General features: G+C 41.5%; 1 protein-coding gene across 2 annotated transcripts in view; it reads left to right on the forward strand.

Moving 5' to 3' along the window:
* Positions 1 to 311: 311 nt before the first annotated feature.
* gabbr1b (gamma-aminobutyric acid (GABA) B receptor, 1b) overlaps positions 312 to 13,465 on the forward strand; it is a 63,052-nt gene continuing 49,898 nt past the window's right edge. The window contains exons 1-2 of one of the 2 annotated variants that reach the window (XM_042012257.1): positions 312 to 774; positions 967 to 1,279. In XM_042012257.1, coding sequence (XP_041868191.1) covers positions 1,034 to 1,279 — 246 coding nt within the window. In that variant the 5' untranslated portion in view covers positions 312 to 774; positions 967 to 1,033. Of the gene's footprint in view, positions 1,280 to 13,465 lie in introns of both variants that reach the window. The other variant, XM_042012258.1, reaches the window with a different exon arrangement.

Raw genomic sequence — 13,465 nt, forward strand, 5'->3', positions numbered from 1 at the left:
ATATATATATATATATATATATATATATATAGATATATACATACATATATATAGATATAGATATATAATATTCCTTACCAATGCCAAGTGAGAAGATACATCGTGGGGCTTGGGCCACGTCATGTGTTAATGCGTCTCTGTAGTCTAACTAGAGCGAAATTACTGAAAGTGAGTTTGAGACTCCAGTAGTTGTCTTAATGAGGTTTGCTCCATGCTGGCTGCAGTCCATTATCAGAGAATCACAGAAAGGACGGAGGAGGCGCTGAGGAGCCTAACCCACAGGCCGAGAGGAGGAGGGAGGATAAATGAGCGGGACTGAGCTGGAAAGGTTGGAATGAAGACAAGTTTATAAGGAGGAGGAAGGGAGAATCCCTCCTCCTCCTCCTCCTCCTCCTCCTCCGACACTATCGCGTGCTGCTGCAGTCAGGCGCGCGCTCCTCTTCGTCCGCCTCCTGAGGATCTGACCGCATTCCAGCGCTACCAAGGCCACTTTCTACCGCCTCATACCGACCTTCCTCCCTCGTCCACCGCTCCCCGCGGATCATTCTCCTGTTCCAACACGGAAGAGGGACGTGGAATGAGCCCAAACATGTAGGCGTTCAGACGAAGAAGGACAAATAAATGACGAGAGGATCGGCAGAAAGCTTCCTGCGTCTTTTCTCACCTCCAGCTTTCCCCACAGCAAGGATTGTGTGGATTTTGGGAGGATGCTGAAAACGGATTGAGTGTTTCAGGACCGTGGACAGTGGATCCGGATCAGCAGGTTTTGTAACTGTACGTTCTGCTTCTTGTCTGAACGGGATCATGATCGTGTCTGAGAGTTTTCCATGAACTGGTTTGTTTATTATGTTAAATTCCAACAAGACGTGGAAGTCAGTTCCCATTGAGTCGATGATCAGTCTGAACCTGTTTCCCTATGTGAGAAACACTTCAGCCTGTTCACGGGAATTAATTTCTCCTGACCAGCTAACTATCGAGCTCCTGGTGGAGAACCCGGACCTCACCAGACCTGAACCTCCAGCACCCAGCAAATATGGCTCGTTTCTGCATCTTCTTCCTCTGCAAGTCCGTGACCCTCATCTTCTCCATCCTCCTGTTTTTCTCTGATCCGACTGTGAGTAAGAAAAAGCTCTACATCGGAGCTCTGTTTCCCATGAGTGGGGGCTGGCCCGGGGGACAGGCCTGCCTCCCCGCAGCCCAGATGGCCCTGAACCTGGTCAACAAAAGGACCGACATTCTGCCGGACTACGAACTGGAGCTCATACACTACGACAGCAAGGTATGTAACTGTTGCTGGGGTCCAGTTCTTCCCCTGAGGGCTGCGTAGGATGGAGAAAGTTTGGTTTGTCACCTGTGACAGCGCGTGCTGATCCACAGAAGAGCAACAATAAGCGGGATGTTCTGGCAGTTACATGAAGCTTTAAGGTTTCTTTTTTGGCTGAATTATACTGCATGAATACATATAGTTATTTACACAAATTCATAAATAAGACATTTAGAAATGAAAAGAGGTAAAATAAAGAGCTGAAACCAAAGGACTCATTCATTAAAACTGTTTTGGTTAAATCTCAGATGTCTGCAATGGAAATAATAACTTGTTAGGTGAACATAACAAAGCAACAGAAATCATTTCCACCAGAACCAAAAGCTTTGCTTTAGTAAGAAATCATTTAGTGACTAACCTTGTATGATGAGTTACTTCATTTAACAGGATCATTACAACTACAATTTATAATACATTTACTAAACTGGTTGGTTCTGATCCAACAAAACAAATTTAAGTTTATTAATCAGAAATGTTATTTAATCATTTTGGATCATTTCAGTGTCCTGATTACTCAGCACCATGCAGACCTTGTTAGACCAGGTGATGTCGAAGACAGGTAGGTGGTATGGGATCAGATAGACCAGGCCGGATTCAAACTTAGGAGTCAGAGGCAAACTGAGCAATCCAATGTTCTCACAAACGGTCCAGAATTGACTGCTTCAGGAAAATCTGAGAAGTTCATGTTACCCCGATGTTATTTAATTTAGATGCCAACATGTGAAAAGCATGATGAGGAGTACACAGGTAACCAGAAACATCTTCTATTAAACATTAAAAATCAGACATAAAACAAATGAGCCCATGTAAGAGTAAAGATAGAAACTGTATTTTTTATCATAAAGATTTTACTGTAATATTATGATTGTGTTTTTTCCTGTTATTTCACAATATGTTTCTAGCAGAATATAGAATATTAACCCTTTTTTTCCCCTACAATGAAAATTATTCCAACAAATCCACTTTCCTCTGAGTTTTTCTTTTCCTTGACACCAGCTGGAGGTAAACATGTGATTAAACTGCATGGCTGATCAATACACTTAACTTTGTTTTGTTGGATCAGCACAATCAATTCAGTAATTGTACTATTATAAAATTAATTGTATTTCTATTAAATAAAGTAGCTCATCTTCCTATCATCCAAGTTTCACTAAGAAAATTAAGTCAGATCTTGATTAATATGTTATATTACTCTTTCAGATCTAGTTGGACTGAACCATGATAATTATCCAGAATATTTACATTTAGTTCAGTCAACTAAATTCTTTCTCACTAAATTAAATCATTTGATTACTTCCATCATGTCATTACATTCACCTAACAAGTAAATTTTTTTCAGTGGGCTACGGTTGGAGGAGGAAAAAGCTAACCTTTCTGTAACATTAAGAAAGATAAATACACACACATTTCCAAGATCATGTCCTTGCATGGTAAGTGGTGATTATCTGTACGCCATAGGATGCAACGTTAAAATAGGTCAGTGCTCCAGAGAAATGTTTTACCTTCTGTATCCTGCTGTAACGTCTGAGACCGAGTGTGTGCATGAAAACTGCAGCAACATGACCAGCACACACTCTGTTTATGTTAATACTCATCTCAGAAAGTTACCAGCACATCTATCTGCTGGTCAACCTGAACTCCAGATTATACAACATTAACTCCCAAACAGTCAGGTCTCCATGTAAAATGTAAATAAAAACAGAATTTAATGATTTCCAAACCTCATCAACCCACATTTTATTCCCAGTAGAACATAAACAACATATCAGATGATGAAACTGAGACATTTTAGTACTTCATGCAAAATATGAGCTGATGGTGAATCTGATGCAGCAACACGTTTGGAAAAAGTAGTTTCAGGGTGATGTTCAGCATGGTGGAAAAAGTAGTTCCAGGGTGATGTTCGGCACGGTGTAAAAAGTAGTTCCAGGGTGATGTTCAGCATGGTGTAAAAAGTAGTTCCAGGGTGATGTTCAACATGGTGTAAAAAGTAGTTTCAGGGTGATGTTCAGCACGGTGTAAAAAGTAGTTTCAGGGTGATGTTCAGCACGGTGTAAAAAGTAGTTCCAGGGTGATGTTCGGCATGGTGTAAAAAGTAGTTCCAGGGTGATGTTCAGCACGGTGTAAAAAGTAGTTTCAGGGTGATGTTCAGCACGGTGTAAAAAGTAGTTCCAGGGTGATGTTCGGCATGGTGTAAAAAGTAGTTCCAGGGTGATGTTCAACATGGTGTAAAAAGTAGTTTCAGGGTGATGTTCAGCACGGTGTAAAAAGTAGTTTCAGGGTGATGTTCAGCACGGTGTAAAAAGTAGTTCCAGGGTGATGTTCGGCATGGTGTAAAAAGTAGTTCCAGGGTGATGTTCAGCACGGTGTAAAAAGTAGTTTCAGGGTGATGTTCAGCACGGTGTAAAAAGTAGTTCCAGGGTGATGTTCGGCATGGTGTAAAAAGTAGTTTCAGGGTGATGTTCGGCATGGTGTAAAAAGTAGTTCCAGGGTGATGTTCAGCATGGTGTAAAAAGTAGTTTCAGGGTGATGTTCGGCATGGTGTAAAAAGTAGTTCCAGGGTGATGTTCAACATGGTGTAAAAAGTAGTTCCAGGGTGATGTTCAACATGGTGTAAAAAGTAGTTTCAGGGTGATGTTCAGCACGGTGTAAAAAGTAGTTCCAGGGTGATGTTTGACATGGTGTAAAAAGTAGTTCCAGGGTGGTGTTCAACATGGTGTAAGAAGTAGTTCCAGGGTGGTGTTCGGCACGGTGTAAAAAGTAGTTCCAGGGTGACATTCGGCACGGTGTAAAAAGTAGTTCCAGGGTGATGTTCGGCACGGTGTAAAAAGTAGTTCCAGGGTGACATTCGGCACGGTGTAAAAAGTAGTTCCAGGGTGGTGTTCAGCATGGTGTAAAAAGTAGTTCCAGGGTGATGTTCGGCACGGTGTAAAAAGTAGTTCCAGGGTGACATTCGGCACGGTGTAAAAAGTAGTTGCAGGGTGGTGTTCAGCATGGTGTAGCATCTCTTCTTCTAACATGTCTGGAAACATGTGGGAAGTGAGGAGACCAGTTGCTGGAGTTTTAGGAGAGGAATGTTGTCCGATTCTGGTCTGATCCAGGATTCTAGCTGCATTCCAGATAAATCTGATAATCAGATTAGCTAACTTAACAAGACAAGTTTTTTATTTATTTATTTTTTGTTAAAACTCCTTAGTAAGATGAAAGCTGACCTTCCTTTACACGACTTTCAATGATCAATTAATGCCTTTTTTTACCTCCTGATCCGATTGTTTAAATTTTTTGTATCTTGGTCTGGATCAGTTGTCACTTTGGTGTAGAAAAAAAGAAATGAAGAAACAGGAGAGGGCAGAGTGTGTGGAAGCCAGCCTGTATGTGGAGAAATGAAGACTTATTACAATTACGTGAGGTGATTGTGATCATTCACCTACATAAACTCAATGAACCTGGCAGGTTTAGAGGAAGCTGTAGACCTTTTAATTCCTCATCTCATCCCATCCGTATTGCAGATGTGGCAGTGTTGTCCATCATGTTCAGCACATCCAGGAGCTCCACATCAGTCTCCAGAACTTTTGGATTAGTTTGTTCAGTTTCTTTAAGACTTCGATTTTGGTTTTGATGCCCAAACATCTGCTACAGAGCAGACTGAACTCACCACCATAGGTTGTTAGAAGATGTCGAACATCATGGTGCAGACATTAAAGGGTCTCAGCTTCCTCCAAGAGTCTTCTCTGTCCTTTCTTACTTCTGTGTTGCATTTCCAGTCCAGTCTTCTGTCCAGCTGAACTCCAGGGTATCTGAATCAGAATCAGAATCAGAATCAGAAAGGTTTTTATTGCCATATGAGTGAACAGGTTCACATCATTAGGAAAATGCTGCGGTACTTGGTGCAGACATAAAAACAATATAAGTTTAAGCATGCAATAAATATAAAATAAAAATTTTAAAACAAAATAAAGTCTGTATTCCACTTCTCCAGGATGTGAACAGTGCTTTGTTTACTCCTGTTCCTCCTGAAGTCAACAGTCATATTTAATATGAAGTGATTGTTTTGCCAACGACTGACGTCTCTTCTCTCTGTCAGTGAGGTGCAGTTTCTCTGGGGAAGCTGTGATTGTTAGTGGCATTTATTTGGCTCTGTGCAGCACATCTTCCTAGAGACAGTTGTGTTCTGCTGAATCCAATCAGAAGATGTTATTTGTAAAATCTCTGCTGACCTCCAGAGCTGCTCTGCGGTCCACATTATCCATTTTATGTAGTCAGTTCCAGGTAGATTGACTCCGCTTGTGTTTGAACTCCTGGTCGGGTGCAGCGAAATGCGATCATCAGCTGCCACCACCACCATCTGCTTCAGAAGTAAATTTCACAGCCCATCCAAACAAAAAGTCACACACTCTTATATTTTGTTGGACCTCTTTTATCTTTAATTTTAGCATTCTTAGTGACATTATCTTGATAAGCTTCTCAGAGTCACAATTATTTCTGTCCAGAGCTGCACTCATTTTTTCTTAGATCTTTTAGTGATAGATGAGTCGGACTTCCAGCACATCCCAAAACTCAACTCAACTCAACTTTATTTATATAGCCCTTTAAAACAACCACAGCTGAAACAAAGTGCTGTACATAAATGGACAAATCAAAAGATTGATCCTTGGAGCCTGCTTCCTGATTATGATAACTTCCCTGATCCAACAGGGATACTTGTTGCTAAAAGATTACTAACTGAGTAAAAGACCAAGTACCACCACTGGATCAGGGAAGCCATTAAAATAAAGGGGAAGGTGGGCCCCAAGGACCATCAACAGAGATGTCCTACACAGCTTGTGGGACAAAGGTGGCATGGTCTTCCCCCGTTGTCTGGTAAACCCCAAAACAGTTGGTTAAACAACCAATTAGACACATCACAGTAATATAACATGATCCTTCTGAGGAAGAGTACAAATCTAATCAAAACATGTCAAAGTAACGAAAACTTTTTTTTCTTATCTGTCTGACAAAGAAGAAAATAAAAAAACTGAGAAACCTGAGATGAGAGTACGAACCAGATCAGATTAATATCTCTTGTATTTTTGCAAGTGAACTTCAAATGAATATTTTTACTAAAGCGTGAACTAAAGAGACTAAATTGTCATTAAAATGTTGCTGAATGCTGTTCCAATCCCAGCCTAGGGCCTCTTACTGCATGCACACCCCCACCCCCCGTGCTTTCTACTGTGCATTAAAGACAAGTAGAGCCCACAAAATACAAATTAAAAAACCCCAAAGAAAACAGTTGTGTGGGTGGAGGGCTAGCAATGTACAAATAGCATTTGACAATTTCCCTCTAGGGATGGACAAAGTATTTTTGGTTTTATTGGTGATAGCATCATGATGTCACAACTATTGATTAATCATCTTAATTGATTTGATTAGTCTTACGTAAAAAATCACTTAAAATGCCATCCCTAGCAGAAACATGTTGTTTTTACAGTGCAGGAGCACAAGGAAACATCACTGCTGTGCAGAATGGTTGCTTATGAATACAAAAACACGCTCTAGATGTTCTTGTAGGTAAATCTGGTTGCTGATTAGATTTATTTAACTTTATGACTCAACTCAATTCAGCTTTATTTGTGAAGGGCCAATTCCCAAAAAAGCAATCTCACCAGACTTTACACACATAATCACGTCAAGCTATTTCATTATGATCCGATTAAAACAAATTATTTGATCCACAAATGTCCAGTTTATAATAAATGTGTTCATATAAACCAGATCATAAAAATAGCTACCTAGATAAGGAAACCATCAAATCTTCCCTTTGATTCAACCCTCCATCCTGAGCTGCATGAGGAGACAGTGGAGAAGAAAACCTCCAACAGAACCAGAACCAGGAAAAAAACCTCCATCAGATCTAGAACCAGGAAGGAAAACCTCCACCAGAGCCCAGTTCAGGGAGGACGGCCATCTGCCTCGACAGTTACGGGTGCAAAGAGTGATCAGCTGTATGTTTGTGCATCTAGAGGAACTGGCCATAGAACAGCACCAGACCCAAACTAAGAGATGTGGTTCTGATCAAAGATCAATGAACAGTGATCAGATCCGACAGCAGAATGAGACAGAAGCAGAAACGAGTAGTAGACGTTACAGACTGAATCTGACCAACCTGGTGGAGTTCTGCTCCTGGAGCTCTGATAATTTCCAGGGGTTAGGGTTGATTACATTTTCTGCTTTTAAAATCATAATGATTAGAAATAACAGAAGAGATAAGGGATTGCAGGATTTATTTCACCCCTGTACCATCCAGGTTGACTGGTCACAAATCATCTTTGTTCCCTTTCAGACGCAATTTGTCAGATAGATGTTTAAGCTTTATTAATAGCTTGGCTCTCACTCAGACATTTTTCCCTTTATCTCTCTGCAGCTAAAAGTCACCACAGAGCTTTTGTCAGCTCTGACAGTGTGTTCACTTCTGTACAGTTTTAATGAAGAAGAAATGATGAAGTGTCACACTGATGGATTTTCATTTCAAACTGCTTCATCCTCCCATATATATATCTGATTTATGTACGTAGACCCAGGGTGCATTGGCTCCCTGTTTCGGAAGCTGAAGGTGGGGGTGGGACGGTAGTTAGAGTATAATGGTTGGCATATCAACAGTAACCATGACAACTGCAGTTAAAACAAAACACTAAATTTGCTCCAAGATAGAAACAAAATGAGACCCCATATTATTATTAACAGGAGGCAGATGGATGGGTGGATGGAGGGATGGATGGAGGGATGGATGGAGGGAGGGAGGGAGGGAGGGATGGATAGATGGATGAAGGGAGGGAGAGAGGGAGGGAGGGATGGATGGAGGGAGGGAGGGATGGATGGATGGATGGGTGAGGGAGGGAGGGAGGGAGGGATGGAGGGAGGGAGGGAGGGAGGGAGGGACGGATGGATGATGGATGGAGGGATGGATGGATGGAGGGATAGATGGATGGATGGATGGAGGGAGGGATGGATGGATGGATAGATGGATGGAGGGAGGGAAGGATGGATGGAGGGAGGGAGGGAGGGATGGAGGGATGGATGGATGGATGGATGGATGGAGGGAGGGAGGGAAGGATGGATGGAGGGAGGGAGGGAGGGAGGGAGGGAGGGAGGGATGAAAAGGGACGATGTTTTGCGAGTCAAGCTAAGGGCTAACAACAGACCTGCAGTATCTTGGCTACTTCTAGTTAAAGGTTGCATTCATATCTGGAGATACAGATGCACGGAGAGCATTAAGGATGCTCTCAGTGACCCTGGATGCAGGAGTTAAAAGAAGCAAAGCCAAGTATCCGCTTCAAGTACAGGGTCACTTTTCCAGCAACAACTCCCAGGGCATGTGGAATGGCATCAGCACCATCACGGGGAACAAATAGTCAAGTTTTCATACTTTTAAATTTGCAAACAACACAGCTGCGGTGGAATTAATATGAATCAAAGTACAGAAAGAAGATAGAACTGGAGGTCTAATGCATAGCTAGTGGGCCAACACCACAGCAAGCATTAGAAAAAAGGCCCACCAGTAAGACTATCTTGACATCATCCATCACTGTGTGCTACAGCAGAAAGGAAGGCCTTGCAGCTGGTGGTGGAAACTGCACAGAAAATCTGTGGATGTAGCCTGCCATCCATCAGGGACATTTTCATCAGCAGGTTCAGGACTAACAGTATCATGAAGGACCCATCCATGCCTTCAGGGAGGGGGCTAGGCAGTATCACAGCCAGCTTATTCCTGGCTTACAATAAAATTTAATATTCTCAGCAAATCTGAATTAAAATACCATCTGCAGTAGAATATTTTTATATTATTCTCCAATTTACTCTCATTACTTATTATTAGCAAATTCTATGAAAAAAGCACAACTTTATGTAGGTTTGCTACGAATTTCCACCAACACAGTAGATCAGTGCGCCTGCGCCGCCAGCGCGTTTGTTCATCCTCTCTATTTAGTCAGAAAAGTTGCAACAGCAAACTGAAAAAAATCACTAGTAAACTACTAGTTTATGAGAAAAAAAGTTGCAATTTCTCGGTTAACTATTTACAAAACAAATATATATGTTCATAACCCCATTTTAAAAGCTGTTCTGAAAACCAGAAAAACTACAATCATGGTGCTGATTTGTTTTCAGCTGCATGGTGCTGCTATAGGGAGTTGTAGAGGAGTGTTTTGTAAATTAGCTTCATCACAGTAATATTCAGTGTTTCTGCACAGCTGCTGGATTCAGACTGACCAGACATTCAGGATTGGTTAGTCTATTTTCTGAGCATTTTCTTCACTTTTAGCACAAGATACATCTCTGTGTCCATGCAGTCTCAGTCTATTCTTTTCTCTTTCCGGAAGCACATGTCCCTCAGTTCCATGCTTCACGAACATGTGAACGGCACATGCACATGCAATTCCTCTTTTTTTACCACAAGAGGTCAGAGATGGAACACAGAGTAAAGACTGACATTTCTTAAACTCAAATGCAACTAATATTCACCCCTCTGGTACAGTTACGCTGCCACCAAAATTAAAGGATTTATATTTACACACAAAATAAAATCTTGTAATTTTCCAAACCATAACTATTAAAATCAATCTCTGAACTGTTATTCTTATTTAAACATGTTATACATGTTGTACGAGTACCACTAGTTTCTGAACTGGACTCTCAAGAAAAGACACTTGTTCAAGCGTTCACCTTTCTTTTCCAAATCCCTTTGGCCCAGTTGTATCTTAACCTTTCGCACTAAACCATCGTCATCTTTGTGCGCATCAACTACTTTTGCTAGTTTTCACTCATTTCTGGGAATGTTGTCTTCCTTGACTATCATCATGTCTCCTACTTTTGCTTTCCTTTTGGGTGCATGCCATTGCTGTCTTCGGCTTATGCTGGTTAAATACTCTTTGCTCCACCTGTGCCAGAAACGTTCTGTCAGATTTGCACTCTGTGCCTTCTCTTTCGTCGTTGTATAAATCTTCCCTGCCTAGAGGTGGAAGTGGCACTGTTTCTTTCATTGTGAGCAAATGGTTATGCATTAAAGGCTCAACACCCTCTGGATCATTGATTGTATCAATGGTGAGTTGACGATTGTTTACGATCGACATAGCCTCATAAAACATAGTCCTTAAGGACGAGTCATGCGATCATCAGCTGCTACCACCGGCGAGTCAAGTCTTTCTACGGTTTGCGCTGCAACAGAACTAATAACACTTCTGACAGTTCTGATTTGTCATTCCCAAACACCACCTCTGTGACAAGCATCTAGAACGTTCATTTAGAAGTCACATTGGATTTTAGCCAAATCCTGTCCTTGTTTACTTCTGAATGACACTTTTCAAACTCATGTTTAGGTCCGACAAAATTAGTACCTTGGTCGGATCTAATTTGTCTCACTGCTCCTCTGATGGCAATAAAGCATCTCAGTCCGTTTATGACTGAGTCAGTGGAGAGATCTTCCAACATCTCAATGTGAATGGCCCTGGAACTCAAACAGGTAAACAAAAGACCATAGCGCTTAGATTCTTTTCTGCCTTGTTTGGTAAGAAAGGGGCTAAAACAGTCTAATCCGGTATATGTGAAAGCGGGTGAGGGATCTACTCTCTCTGCTGGTAAGTTAGCCATACGTTGCTCTTCTGTTGCCCCTTCCTACATGTCACACAACTCTTAATGTGCTTGACCACAACCTTGCTGAGTTGAGTGCGTTTAGTGTTTGGCCTCTGCCCTGATGCTGTGTTTTCTTGTGACAGTAGTAAAGAATCAGTTTAGTGACAATGCCTTCCTTAGGAAGAATAACTGGGTGTCTAAGTTCGAATGAAGCAGTTGATTTTCTTAACTTGCCTCCTACCCTAAGTAGGTCATCATCAAGAATGGGATGAAGTTGGTACAACTTGTGCCTTTTGGGCAATTTGCCTGCATTTTCAACTCTTGTTCAAAAGTTTCTCTTTGTGCAGCCTTTATGAGCGCTAAAGATGCTGCGTGTCTCTCTTCAACACTAACTGGTCCTTTTTTGTCTCCTTTTGCAAGTCTTTTTATTTTCCCAACAATGTTAAAAGCTGTATTCCAGTCTGAAAATCTAGAAAACCTTTCCAGAAAACCCCTTCTCTCTAGTGCTTGCTTTTGTAACCTTTCACTTCAGGGTCTCCGACTAAAAGCTCAGGAGAATGTGGTTTTGTGACAAGCTTTTGCTCCCACAGAAATCTAGGTTCAGTGAGCCAGTTCGATTCTATGAGCTCTGCCACCTTGAGTCCTCTAGACGCGTGATCTGTTGGGTTTTGGTTTGTTTCTATGTAGAACCATTGCTTTGGGTCTGTGAGGCTTCTAATTTTCTGTACTCTGTTTGCCACAAAAACATGGAAGCGACGTGCTTCATTTTTTTATGTACTCAAGTGTCCAGAAAAACTCCTCATCTGTCCTCAGCTCGAGCTCTGTTCTGAGGAAGCTGCTCACTCCTGCAGAAACTGCAGCCGCAGTGACCTCAAGGCATGGTATAGTGACTACTTTAGTGGGCGCCACCCTGGCCTTTGCCATGACCAAGGCTCAGTGTACTTTGTCACTTGCTACAACTCTCATGCTACACTGCTCGTAACCACTATTGCTAGCATCGGTGAATCGATGCAGCTCTATCTTCTGGATTGTACCAATGTTTTCAGGAACGAAGCATCTCTGCATTTGAATATTAGGAAGATTTTTCAAATCACACAGTCATGCCTTCCATTTAGCTTCAAACGCAGGTGGAACAGGTTCATCCCATCCAACACCATGTTTACATATTTCCTGAAGGATCTGTTTTCCTACTAGTATGTAGGGAGAAAGAAATCCTAGTGGATCATACACACTAGCAACTGTTGCTAGGATCCGTCTTCGAGTGGATGGCTTCATTTGACACCTAGAACGCTTTGCATTGGAATGTCAAAGTAGTTCAGATTGACATCTTTGCCATTACAAGTGTGGCGTAGTGGTATGGGGTGATGAGTGGTACTGGCAAGGAATGGAGATGGAAGATTAAAGTTAATACTTTATTTAAACTGGTGAGGCTTGGAAGACCGACAACGCCCCCTGAAGTGTAGGACTCCAGGAAATAGGACACAGACTCGCTCCTGTTGAGTAGACAGAGACGTGAGTGCAGATTAAATGTTTATTTAATTCAAAATAATCTAACTGTCTAAAGTTGAAATCATACAATTATTAAGACACCATTCCAGCTAAAAATAATGGCTAAAAGCTAAGTGGCTAAACCGTTAGACTAGCTGGGGCCACAAGTAGAGGGCAGCCTACAGGGGTAGTGCCCTGGTGTGCCACCACTCCACTCATGAACACAACAAACCTCACTGCAAACTTAAAACATGGAGCCCTCGTGAACCCAGTACGCCAAACCATGTACAAAGTGGGGATCCCCAACCACGAGTGCCTAGTCCATCCACCTTATGGCTCCCAGCAGTCTAAAAGAATAGCACAAGTTAAAACCACAGGAAAATGAATAAATCCAACTTAATCAACTTGTATAGAAAAAGAAAAGGAAACTACTACTAAATATAAACTGTGTGATAAAATCATGCACCGATGCCCAAGATGATATTGTGCAATGAAATCATGATCTTGTATTTAAACAAAGGACTTATAAAAAACAAAAAAAAATGTTTTTGTATATATATATATATATATATATATATATATATATATATATATATATATATATATGCACCGCCTCTAGCACTACATGACAGCAGCTGGACTCACAGCAGTCTGATACCACTTAATTATGATGTCCCATCTTGTTTGAATTCTTGCTTGTGTTGTTCTTGTTCTCAAATGTCTGCTAAACGTCTGCTAAATGACTGTAGAATAGAATCAACTAAACACAATTCTAACTAACAAACAGAGGAAGAACAAAACCAAACAAACAACCAATACAAAACAAGCAGCACAAAATAGCAGCAAACACCTTAAGAGGCCAAAGTAGCCAACAGGCAGCCACCACCACCAACAGCAATCACAGGAAGCAGAGGGAGAAAAGAGGTCAGCAGGCGCCTTGTGTGCTGCTGCTCTACTTAAGGGGAGGAGCCAGTTCTTGAGCTACATTAGTCCACAGAAATTTGTGTAAGAGCAACTTGCCTTTTGCACAGATTTCTTGTGCTTGGC

This window comes from Melanotaenia boesemani, chromosome 17 (assembly GCF_017639745.1).
Source record: "Melanotaenia boesemani isolate fMelBoe1 chromosome 17, fMelBoe1.pri, whole genome shotgun sequence".
Lineage (NCBI taxonomy): Eukaryota > Metazoa > Chordata > Actinopteri > Atheriniformes > Melanotaeniidae > Melanotaenia > Melanotaenia boesemani.